This window comes from Uranotaenia lowii, chromosome 2 (assembly GCF_029784155.1).
Source record: "Uranotaenia lowii strain MFRU-FL chromosome 2, ASM2978415v1, whole genome shotgun sequence".
In the NCBI taxonomy this organism is placed as follows: domain Eukaryota; kingdom Metazoa; phylum Arthropoda; class Insecta; order Diptera; family Culicidae; genus Uranotaenia; species Uranotaenia lowii.
The window spans coordinates 353,868,179-353,880,749 of NC_073692.1; the positions used below are offsets into that span (position 1 = coordinate 353,868,179).

The window sequence follows — 12,571 nt, forward strand, 5'->3', positions numbered from 1 at the left end:
GGTATTGCATGTTGTATGCTCAGTTTTCACGTATGCATTTACCTGTGAGTGCCATGAGATGTAAATCACTGATTGTGCCGTATTTCTTGTTGAGGTCTGCTAAGAGTTGGCAAGTAAAATCAATCGCGTTTTCAGCAGGGATTTGTGATTCACTTATTGAAACAATCATGCTTTGATACTCATGTGTTTTTGTATGCTCACATTTTATTTCCTTTGATACAATATATTCATATCTAAAATTGTACTATAAGTAATTGATCTCCGGGTTCTACTCAAACGGCTACAAGCATACGTCAAACGCATGAATTGGAAAAATTATTAGGAAAACAAACGCTATATCTTTCTTTAAAACCAAAATTTATTCGTAATATCTCACTTGCATCTTATAGAAGAGTATTTGTCAATTCCAGAGAGAGTTGTTACTTTACTAAGGACTACTTCCTTCGAATAATGCTCTAAATTCACCACTTTTTGGCCTTGGTAAACTCATTCTTAAACTTTGATTTAACTCGGTTAAACTTAAATCAGAATGAACCTTTTTTAAACTTCCGCTTTCGTCACTGGAATGAAAAAACAATGCAAAATAAATCAAATAACAGAAAAAATGTTTAAAATTAAAACAAACTCACCTAAGATTATTTAAATTATTTTCAGCTTCGACTGCTAATGCATTTACCACAGCACTTATTTGATTAGTTTCTGCATTTGCCGATTCCGATTCCTCCTTATGAGCCATAATATTTGGATTTTTTCCTATTTTGTTAAGCCTGTGAATGAAAGGGGTAGAGTGTTCAGAAGGGCTTAAACAAAAACGCAATCGACGTGCCAAGATGACAAACCTCTCAGCTGCTACAGTCTCCATAGTTTTCCTCATCAATGGGTATTGGTCCAGAACAGCATTGAAATGATCAACACTCAAAGAGAATAAATTGCAGTAGGTTTCTGCGCGAACACTTGCAACTCGCCTAGCGTTAGTTAGAAGACATATCTCTCCAAAATAAGATCCATCTGATAAAGAAGTTGCAACCTGTGGAGTACAAGACAAAACAAAGCAGATTTTAGATTAAGATCAAATGCTGGTCATGTGTAAGCTATGTACCTCTCCATTCGCCATTACGATATCCACGATTCCTTCTTGGATAAAATACATTTTTGATCCTATTGTTCCCTCCTTAATTACAATATCACCTACAAATTGAAAGGAAAACAGTTTAAGAATTGAGTTTCCCAAGGAATGTTGTCGAATTACCAGGTTGAAATACTTCATATCTTAATTTAGTTACTACATCTGATACAAAATTAGAGTCAGCATTGGCAAAAAAAGGCACTGAAGCAACCAAAGACCTGTGAAAAAAGAAAGACAGAAGTCATGAGATTTTACTATCTGTTTCAAAGAGTAATGAAAGTCGACATCTGTAAATGGAAAGACTTTGCTCAATTATTCTATAAATCACTTACCTACAATTGTAGTTTATCACATCTTCTCTTAGTTTTTCACTTAGTTCGCCTAGAATGCACTCTTCGTCGAAGAATTTCCCTTGATATCGATGCTCAAAATATTCTGTGATTCTTTGCCGCATGTCTCGTGGTAATTTGCGATACGCCATGTATTCTTCGACTTGCTTCACCTAAGAAAGAATATGGAAATGTTGGTTAGGTTTTCAGAATATATTGTATGTAATGTATCTTAACGATCAGGAGAAAGTTAAGTCAACATTTACCTTTTCACGATACTGTCGCCTGCTGGAGTCTAAGCTTTGGATCAAATTTGTCGCGTGTCCGAGAAAAAGTGCATAGCAAGTTGCTCCAGATATCATAGAAAGCATTGTCAACCACATGTCTGTAAGCGATTGAGGCGGAAACCTTTTTCGAAGATCTTCAAATGGTCCTTCACTGACGATCCATCAACCATTTTCAGCTTCGCAAGTTGCTTTCGGATCAAGATCTGCGACGAAACGGATTTCTCCAGGCTTATCCAAATGCCCTTCGACGTCTCTTTGTCCCATACGAGGTTTAGCAGGTCATCGTGAATGAACGAAAACAGCAAATACGTCGCCTTTCCGTCCGTTCTCCAGAATCTTAGCACGTTCGGCCACAACCGTCGAGGGATCGTTCTCGAACACGTCTAAAAGACTCACGGATTTCATATATGCTTCCACCCTGAAGCGCCAATTGTCAAATCCGGTGCTCGAAAACTGCGGGATCTCGTGGACTGGATATTTGCTTGAGTCGCCCATAACCTCTTAGACCAAGCCCACCGCAAGTTGCTATTTCGGTCGGTATTTTAGATGTTTTGATTGGTTGCGTTTTTATCTACTTACTTATTTTCGCACCCATTGTTGCAATCCAGGTAGGTATTTGTGTTTGTTTATATTCTGATAGCGACTACCGGTTGCGTTGCTACTTAAACGCATCCTGTAACAACCTACTGCTCGAATGCTATTTCCCGAATCAAGTTAGCAACTGTTGGTGCGATGATGGGTTGATAAATATGTTGCTGAATGTACTCGATTCGAGGTTTAGCAACCATTGGTGGGCATGGTCTTAATAATTGATTATTCAATAATAACTTAAACAAGATTTTTCTGTAGAAAGGATTTATTAGCAGCTTGGTGGATAGCTTAAAGTAGACTATGAAAATTTTCACGGTTGTTTATTCAAGAAAATTTCCGTTTCCATAGAGGTAACCAGTAACAGGCAATCCAGATGATCCAGAAAAATATGAAATTCCAAAACAAGATAATTAAAATTATCTATCCGGGGTCAGCATAAGGACTACGCGATCAAAATCAGAGATCAGGATCGGATATAGGATCCAAGTCCAATAGCAGGATCATGAACCGGGAATCAGGATATCAGGATCGAGATCCAGAATCAATCGGGAAATGCAATGAAAAAGGTGGGATTTAAAATCCATCGGTAAAATGCGGGAAAATCTGGAATTCCTGCCAGAAATCGGGAATTTTTGACGCAGATTCAAATTTTGAAACTAACACCCAAACCGTGTTCTGAAACAACTCGAAACTTTGAGCAACTTTGAGCAATGATAAAATTGTAAAATTTAATTTCCAGTTGTTACCGAGATAAAGCGGGTGGAAATAATATATTTTTCGGTTTGAATTTCTTTGTGGTCTTTAACGCTTTTAATACTTAGCCGAATCGCCACATTTGCAGAGGTTTACAAAAAATCAAATAAAAACGAAAGTAGAAGTGATATTTACAAAATTTCAGAAGCAATGTTGTTTACAGAGAATGGTGAATATAAATGCACTTATCTTATTTTTTTAACATTTGAAACATAGGTCTCTCGACATGAGAAAAATGATGCAGAAATCGCAACAATGATTTATTGTCATTGCGGGTTTCAAGGGTTAATAGTGTAAATATGTCAGCTCCCGTATAACTTGCATCTTCTATTTTGTTGAAGTAATAGAACGTTATGAACATAGGTAATTGAAATTACAAGTTTCCATGTCTAATTGAAATTGCATTACAAATTACAAAATTGCAATTGGAACTTCGATTATGGGTCCATATCTGCTTATGAAGTGAAGTCAAAGAGCCTTCGTTTACCTTCGGTAAGTTTGCCAAATTTTTTCCGACACGTATTTTTGTTTTGTTTCGATTATAGTCGTTTTACCATCTTTATGGCATTCGCGACTTTATCAACGTTGCAGTTGGCGGATCGTTATTGAAAACTTATCCGGTACAACTGTGTTCGATGTTTTACTCTTGGGCTCGAACTCGCGGACATCCGCTCAGGAGACAACAGACTTGCCAACTGAGCTATATCACAAGCCCCTCCGACACGTATGGCCCGGATACGGAGCATACCCTGTTTTTTTTTTCTTCTGAAAACCTGGCAATATATTGCATTTGTTTTCGAAATCTTCAACCTAAAATCCGGGCAATTTCCGGCATATTTGGTCAAAAATTAATGATTTTTTGATTTTGTTTGGTTTTGCAAATAAAGTGAGGAACTATCCGGGCTATTTTCAACGAAATCCGGGCAACCGGGCAGGACTTGATCTTTCCAAAATTGTGTATCAAATATCCGAGCAAGTCCAGGAAAACCGGGCAATCATGCAAGATTTCTCTATAGAAATTTCTGGAATCGTTGAATATTCAAATAGAAAAACGGCTCAGAATAAAAGAAGTACGTACTAAAAATGAATAAACTGCTTAGCATAGTTTCGAGCATGAGATTATTCATCTTCTAAGTTATGTAAGAATGTAACATTTTGGACCTTTATTGACCTTTCTATCGAAAATATGGTTGGGTTTGACCAGTCCGAACTTAGCGCCATCGCCATGAGAAAATGTTGAAACAACAGAATTTAAGTCTCATTTACAAGACTGAAATATCATAGGTATATGATTGACAGAAATTAGTTTCTTGGATTAAAAACTACTGATTGTTTTTTGAAGGATTGATTTGTAAGTTCAACCGAAGTTTCTCGAAAATAAATGCTGATGGTATTTAGTTCGGTCAGGTCGAATTCCGATCATATATCCTCCGGTGTAATATAAAAACTCAGGACATATTTTCAAATGATTTATTAGGAAGATAGAAATGAAGATTTTTGTATCATTGTGGTTGCATGGATAAAACCAATGAGAAACACAAAACAATGTTTGTACTGAATTCATGTCTTGAAAATTGATCTATTTTCTAGAAAAGCATAGGCTCTTACAAAGTTTATAAATTTGACGAACTTATTAAAGGTTGAAAATCTTTAAATAGAGCTTTTAGTACCTACTGATTTTTATTTTGAGAAACGGGAATCAAACGCGGAAAATCAAAAAATGAATTTGAGTGGCCACCCCGGGTATCAGGAACCAGGATCAAGATGATGATCTGGAATCAGAGTTTTGGATGCTGTATTGAGATCAGCATTCGGATCACGCTAATAATTCGGATCAGGATCTGGAATCATTCGGGATCAGGATCTAAGATCAAGATCAGGATAAGTATAAGGATAAGGTTGCCAGAATTTTTTCCACTCCCATCCGGGCCTAGCAATTCCGGGCATTTTTTCACAAAAACCTGGCAAAATCCGGGCATGGATTTCAATTTTTCAAATCCAAAAACCAGGCAAAAACCGGGCAAAATTTAGGTGTTATCTATATATATAAAAAGTAATTTCCGTTTGTTTGTTCGTTTGTATGTTTGTCTTCAAAAGGCTCAGCTGCCTTAAGAGCTAGAGAGCTGAAATTTGGCATGGGTGCTCATAAGGACCAGGAATGATGAAAAATGTTTTCAGATTTTCGGATGACCCCTTTTGAAGGCGGTCGTCCATACAACAACGGTTTTATTCCCACGATCTAAAAGTCATGGCACCCATTTTTCGAACCGACTTTCGTTTCCGTTTTGTTGGCGGGATTATTTTCACCATCACCATGGGCAGGCTATTAGAAACGACCATCCAGAGCTCACATGTAGGTACTGGATAGCAAATCGAAGCTTGCTGAGCATTGAAAATTTGAAAGTGAAAATTTTGGCGGGTGCTTTTTGTACCTTCTACTGTTCAAAGCACATGCTACCGGTACGAGATATTTGGATACAATTATAAGCCTACATTTTGATTGAAAAATACAACTAGACTGTTGAGAATATATTGACCAGAATAGTAGTGGCTTTCAAAGTGCTCTTTACCACTGCTGGGGGGTTTTGAAGATCAACCATTTTTATATTTTTGGAATTCCTCATGGAGAAAGAAAATTTTTTTAGATTCAAAGTTTATAAGTTCAAAGCTGCGATTTTAATGCTTCAATTGGAATATTGATGGGGGATTAGAAAATTGATAAAATAATAAAATTTGAGGTTTTGAGTTTTATCCAATTCGATTTCACTGACCAATTCCTAACTTTTGAGTTGTCATTGATGACCAATGTGGTCGTGCCCATGAAAAAAAAACTCAAAAAAAACCTTTTTCATAATAAAGAAATCGTGTTTTCGAAATGATTTGTTTTCGATAACATTGGCACATAGGGGTTATTTGGAACAAACAATTGAATTCACTTATCCAAATTAAAGTCAGGGATCGGCCTAAGGGGTCGTCCATATTAACTATTCACTGTTTTTGCGATATTGTCGTTATTATACATCTATTTAAAGGAAATTGGTACACGAGAGTTTTGAGGGACGATCAATCGATTTTAGGTATTGAATTCAGCGTAAGGGGCCGGCAATAGGGTCGTCCATATTAACCTTACAATATTTTTGAAATATCGTCGTTATTATACATCGGATTGGGATGAAAATTTGCACACGGTAGTTTTCAGAGACGGACAATCGACTTCAGATATCAAAAATTGTATTAGAGGCCACCAAAAGGAGTTTAACTTTTTGGCAATAATTGCGTTGTTATGCGACGATCGACTCGAAACTTTTACACGGGGTTTTTTTTGGCACGGGCAATCAATTCCTGATTTCAAATGAAGTAGCAGACGACAGAAGAAGTGTTCGTTCAATATTTTTGGAATTATAACTTAACGATTAATTCGGAAATGCATCAGGAAAATATTTGGCTATTGACTTTCATACAAACTGTTCATGACATATTCCAAGTCGAAAGCGAAACGGAGTTCGTATGGGATCAGCTAGTTATATATAAAAGCAAAGAAAAAATTCAAAAAAAAAAAATAAAATTGATATTTTATTAATATAATTGCAGACTTCCGAAAAGTTTTTGGAACACTTAAAAATTTAAAGGTTAATAAAAGTAAATTAGCGAAATTATTTGAAACAACCGTTGAAAATTTCCATACCGTTAATCGATTTCGCTGAAACTTACTCAAAAACTTTGATTTTTTTTTTGGTTTCTTTGTGATAATTGTGAAAAAATCCGGGCAGTAACCGGACTTTTTTCACGATATCCGGGCAACCGGGCCGGACCGGACTTTCTTGAAATTTTGCATCAAATATCCGGGCAAACCCGGATAAATCCGGGCAATCTGGCAAGCTTATATAAGGATACAGAATAAAAAAACGCAGAAAAGAGCAAGATGCAGGGTAAGGACCAGGGTCCCGGATAAACATTAACGTTAGCATCAGCCGCCGACCATGGCCTAGAGGATAGCGTTTCAGTCTTCTAAGCCAGAGATCATGAGATCGAGTCTCGGTCACGGCATACATAGTACACTTTCTGTGGGCTAGTGGTGTTAGCATTAGTAAGATGCTAGCCATTATATCCTTGAAAGATATACGCTCAAGTCTTAAGTAGAATTTAGATCTCTTCAAAGAAACATGAAGTTTCACTGAGACCATTTATGTGTGTGTTCGTTTTTTTTAAAGGATTGTAAGAATATGGCTTAATAAATGCATTACCTATACTTTTTTTTAACTTGTGGTAGGATTAAACAGCCATATGAAGGATTTTTTCAACGGTTTAGACAAAGTTTCATAGAATTTATTCATCCCACCGTTTGAACTTGTTCGATATTTTGATTATTCGACACAGTCATAAAGAAAATGTTAGACATTTTGCCCAATCTGATGATGAAAACCTATGATTATGCTGATTGAGTTGGTTAAATGAAAACTTCTGACATTTTATTTCGACTACTTTCTTGCAGTTACACGAATATAAAATAAGCAATTTTCTTTTTTTTTTCTTTTCAAGTGTCGAACTGTAAAAATATTTCTCAAAAAATGCTGCTTTCATTTCGTTTTCTATAATTTCTTTTGCAAAAAAAATGGGCAAAAATAGCTCCAAAAATCGCTAATCGATTCAACACCTGTAGAGTAAGTATTGACACTGCTACTGCACTGGCAACTGATTTGATCGGCTGGGCCCAAAATCTCGGACGGTCAATCGCACACGCTAATGTCTCTTCTCGACAGTCTAGAGGACTGAAGAAAGGAAGCGGGGGAGGGCCACGTTTCCGCTCAAACAAACTTCCAACCTGATTTTGGAATTCAATCGATTTGTGCGCTCCGTTCACATATTGATGATGGGGACAATTACGTCGATGATTATACGTCGTCGTCATCGACGGCGTTGGTTGTTCAAATTGACAACAACGTTGATGATCGGTTTTGATACCCTCGCACCGGTAATGGCCACACTTCGATTTGAAAGGGGTGGTGGGAGGAAAAAGAAGGTGCGGAGGGTCTTGTTGTTTCCATTGGGTTTTTTTTGCGGAAACATGCTGGAAATAGATGCTGTTTCTGCTGCTGGGTGGGTAAATGTAATGAAAGTCAATTTTCGCCTTTATTCAACCATTCAGCACACACGACTCAGCTGCAGCTGCTGCGTTACATGCTTGATTGCTGAAAAGTTTATGTGAGTTATTAGTTTTTTTTCTTGCTGCCGTCTTCTGCTGTTTGTTTACAGCCCCCGTTTTGACCAACCTAAACCCCTCTTTTCCTTTTTTTACCGCGCCTTAATAATTTATGGGCAGGGAAAGTGAGGTGTAATTTCCAAAAAGGTGCCTCTAATTGGCCATTTACAGCGTAACTGAGTAATTATTTTTACATGCTTGATAAGACTCGAAAACGACACGCAGCCAAATTATTATGGGTATTTATGAAACAATTTACCAAAACTTCCCTTTTCCCCCCAAAAATGAGCACCAATGAAAGGAACAACCTTCGTGGAAACTGAAAGTTCCCTAAAGTCATAACTTTGGTGTCTGTAAATTTGACCTAATCTAGGAAACTCCGAGGCCCGATTAATTTAATTAGAACCGAATGGAGCAAATAATTTGACGCATCAGAACAAACTTCCGCACAAATAAAGCAAAGCCACCACAAACTTAGCGATCTGATTAGTGAACTGATGGACCAAAAAGGGAACGGGGGAAGTTGTTTCCTGGTGGGATTAAAAGAATCCCTCCACCTAACAACTTTTCACGCGGCTCCCTTCTATCAGTTTCCTCTCCCAAACAGAGAAAAGAAACAACGAATCTGTTTCTGCTGCGGGAAGTCGTAAAAAAGTTTGCTCCAAGTTGATGGATTTCGGTGCTCTGGTTTGTTCTTTTTTGTTTTTGGTGTTTTTTTGCTCCTGACTTTGGTGGTTTCTGGAGTGGAAAACAGAAGGTGGGAAAAAATTGCGGAAGAGCAGCGAAAAAAAAACTTACGGCTTTCAATTAATGGCCAAATAAGACAAATCACTTACCGTTTCGGTTTCGGGGTCGAGCTTTGTTTTCGGGGATGAACATTTGTTGGTAAAAATTCAATTCAAGACTATTTCCAAAAGTTTTAAATTCTGCCCAAAATCTTAGTAAGGCTTTACTCAAAGCCCATTGTAATACTCCCGGAACAATACAAATATACTGTTTGAAATCTTTTTAAGTTCAAGCTCCTTTTGTAGGAAAAAGGCTTTAAAAAATCCATGCTACTTTTTTAACAGCTACTTATGGATTTCTTTAGGACCTTTGTATCAAGTTTGAGACTCCCTCAAAATAGCTGGCCCATTTCGTATGTATGTATTTGGATAATCCACCATGGGTGCACGGATTCACCGCAGTTTGACCAAAGTATGGACTCACAATATTTTTTAAGGCAATTCCAAAATTCCTTACCTGGCACCATGGTTTCGTGTGTATTGTTATGAAATGAATGTATTACGTGTCAATGTAACTATTTATTTGAGTTAACAATTCAAAAAGGTACTCAACCAGTTAAAAATGTATAACAGATTCAATGTTATACTTTTACTACAGGTATTCCGGCATCCGTGTATATATGTACACCTGGCCAGCTAGAATCTGCATGAATGTTTGTATTTATATAAAAGGAACTAAAATATCAAAAAATGTAACTAAAAAAGAACGATCTCACCAAGTTGTAGACATTGAGTCTGCAGTGGGTAACGTTTTCGACATATAGCCAACAGTATACTCGAGAGGCTTATCAGCATTTCTTCTCTACCACCACCTCACAATTCGACTCATGAAAATGTTAAAAAAAGCAATAGCATTTACACACTCTTGACGAAACTAAATTTTATTATTTACTGCATATATAAAATATTTTATGACGCTGAATTCGCGAATTCTGCGATAACTCGCAAAACTTCCGCTTCGTTGGGCAAGAAGCCCTTGAAGTGATGAAATTTTGTTTTTTTAACCTTAATAATCGTATTAGGAAGGATTTGTGTTGTGGAAAATTTAGAATAAAACAAACCGGCCCAAATTCTGGGATGATTCTTTCACTGGACATTTGAATGCAAAGAATTTTCATCAAATATTAACCCCCAAATTACCAGAGTGTTGAATACAATCGAAATGATCCAAGAACTCGATTTTGCAAGGTGAAAATGTAGTTTTTCCAATCTCAAAGATAAAAACTTTAATTTACCTGAAACTGACCTGACTTTTCATGTTTTTCAAATAAATAGAATGCACATTTACACATGCAATAATATTTTCACAAACTCTCTGAGGCGTGTCTCCAATTATCACTTTCCATGAGCTTATCCAAACTGGCTTTAGTATCACTTAAGCAAAACCCCCGTTGTTAAGATTCTCTTGGAAATGAAAATCATAATACTATTCTGGAAAATATATTGAACTGAAATTAAGATTTATAAATTATAATCAAGGCAAGGTATCAAAGCTGATTTACTCTCCATACTACCGAAACGCATTTTGGACCGCTCCAATGATTACATACAGCTGTTAAAACGTCATCCGAAACCCTACAGACAGCCTGGAAGTAATCCGTCATGCGGAATAGTAGGCCCAGGCCTCTAGAAGCTTTATCGAAGATGTAATCGGTGTGACTCTTCACGCTAACTTTTGGCTATCTAGCAATCTAGTAGCAATCTGGCAATCTAGTTCTTCTTTCGCACAAGAATCTTTTTCTTTTTTTCTATCCATCGGGAGAGTTCATGGTGTTTTCCTCTCAAAGCACTACGGAGTCTCAAAAGTCAAAATTTCAACCAATGAGGAATCAGAATGATTGATGTGTTAGTGTGCTATCAACCATACTTCTCTAGCATTTGACATTTAGTTCGGATCCTTGACAGCAAAATGTCAGGTTTGTTATGGGCCCACAAAATCGTGGGGTCCGTAATTTTGATGGTTGTCAAATTCAATGACAAAGGATAGGGATGCCATCTCCCTGAAAATTACCCCTTACTTGAGACGCTTTCGTATGGTGGAATTTTCAGTAGCTTCTTATGGGAAATATGTTTGCTGGAAAATAAATCATTACAAAATATCATGTTCAATTTGGTTTATTTAAATATGACAATATATAAATTCATTCACCATTTTTTATTTATCATCCATGTTAATCCACTGCGATTCCGGTTTCACTCATCGGCTTACAAATTTTCACCGCCCTTGAGCGTAACTGTGCAGTTCTGAAATAATAACATACATAATTAAAATCTCACAAAGATAGCAAAACTAATATACAGTAAAATACTTACAATCTTTCTCATCAATGCAATTTACCGGACAAAAAATAACGCTTTCAATGTAACATCTAAAACTACCCCTTTGAAGCGGACTTGAGTTTTTTCGAAACAAGGGGTAATATTGACCTAACAAAATTACCCGTTATTTGACAGATTGTTTAGGTTCTCAATAACGGGTCAATTTTACAATTCCGGAAATATCGAGCGAATGCAGTAAAGCGGGGTGATGAGAGACGGACTTGGCCAGAGGCTCAGGAGAATTTCCGATTGTTGGCAGATCCGGATCTGTCCGTAGCAAAACAAAGATCGGACGTGCGGCCATTTCTGTTCACGATGTTATTGGTTTGCCGGAGAGTCGACGTGGATAAAATTAGAGGGCAATGTAAACGAGGATCTTTCTGGGTCAACAAACTAAAAACTGCTTTGGGAAAAGCACCAATTTGAACCAGGCTGATTGAACCTCTTCGATGATGATGAAGTCGTCTTCAGCATTAGTGAAAAAGCAAAATTTAGAAAGGCTTCGCGAAAAGGATTCTGCAAAAGTCGCATTTCGAGCAGTACATACATACCTATTGGTTGTTATCGAACACAAACATCTCCTACACTTCCTTTACGAGAGAAAACGAAGAAAATTAGAGTTGTTAGCTTAGCTTAGCTTGTTTGACTACTCATATCCACCTTAAATCATTAAGCCCAAAATGCTTCGATTAGTCTTGAAAATACCTCCATTTTCTCATAGTTTAAATAAAAATATAATATTATATTGTATCGAATCATCCAATGCATTTCGAATTTCATGATCGCTGGCGTTGCTAAGTAGAATGAGTTCCACATCGCCAATGGTTGCTACTCCGCGATTGATCGAGGCCATCAATTTTGTACAAGGGCCAAAAGGATTAGCAACTCATTCTCAATGCACAAAACTCATGCTCTCCCTTTAAAAAATGATCAAAAACGGCGCCGGCCACGTTTTAGTAGTCCAAAAGGGATGAAGGAAGGATTGTTAGTAACATACTTTTTAGGATCAACCATAAATCTGTTATTTCAGTTTTCTTCAAAAGCTTGTTTTGAAAACTCTGAAACAATGAAAAATCAGTATCACCAGCTATAGAAACCGTCTATTCGTCTGCGAATCTAAATTCAAGTATCTCAAGAAGGGTTTTTTTTAGTAAGGGAGAGGTTTGGATCAGGAGCCATTT

The 12,571-nt window shown here is 37.0% G+C and overlaps 1 protein-coding gene across 1 annotated transcript in view; it reads right to left on the minus strand.

The window, feature by feature from the left end:
• Positions 1–340: 340 nt before the first annotated feature.
• Positions 341–12,571, minus strand: part of LOC129743073 (potassium/sodium hyperpolarization-activated cyclic nucleotide-gated channel 2-like) — a 14,967-nt gene continuing 2,736 nt past the window's right edge. Inside the window, exons 2-8 of the mRNA XM_055735017.1 lie at positions 1,722–1,893; positions 1,459–1,628; positions 1,250–1,344; positions 1,100–1,188; positions 840–1,027; positions 630–767; positions 341–560 (exon numbers count right to left, since the gene is read on the minus strand). Coding sequence (XP_055590992.1) covers positions 428–560; positions 630–767; positions 840–1,027; positions 1,100–1,188; positions 1,250–1,344; positions 1,459–1,628; positions 1,722–1,893 — 985 coding nt within the window. The 3' untranslated portion in view covers positions 341–427. The remainder of the gene's footprint in view (positions 561–629; positions 768–839; positions 1,028–1,099; positions 1,189–1,249; positions 1,345–1,458; positions 1,629–1,721; positions 1,894–12,571) is intronic.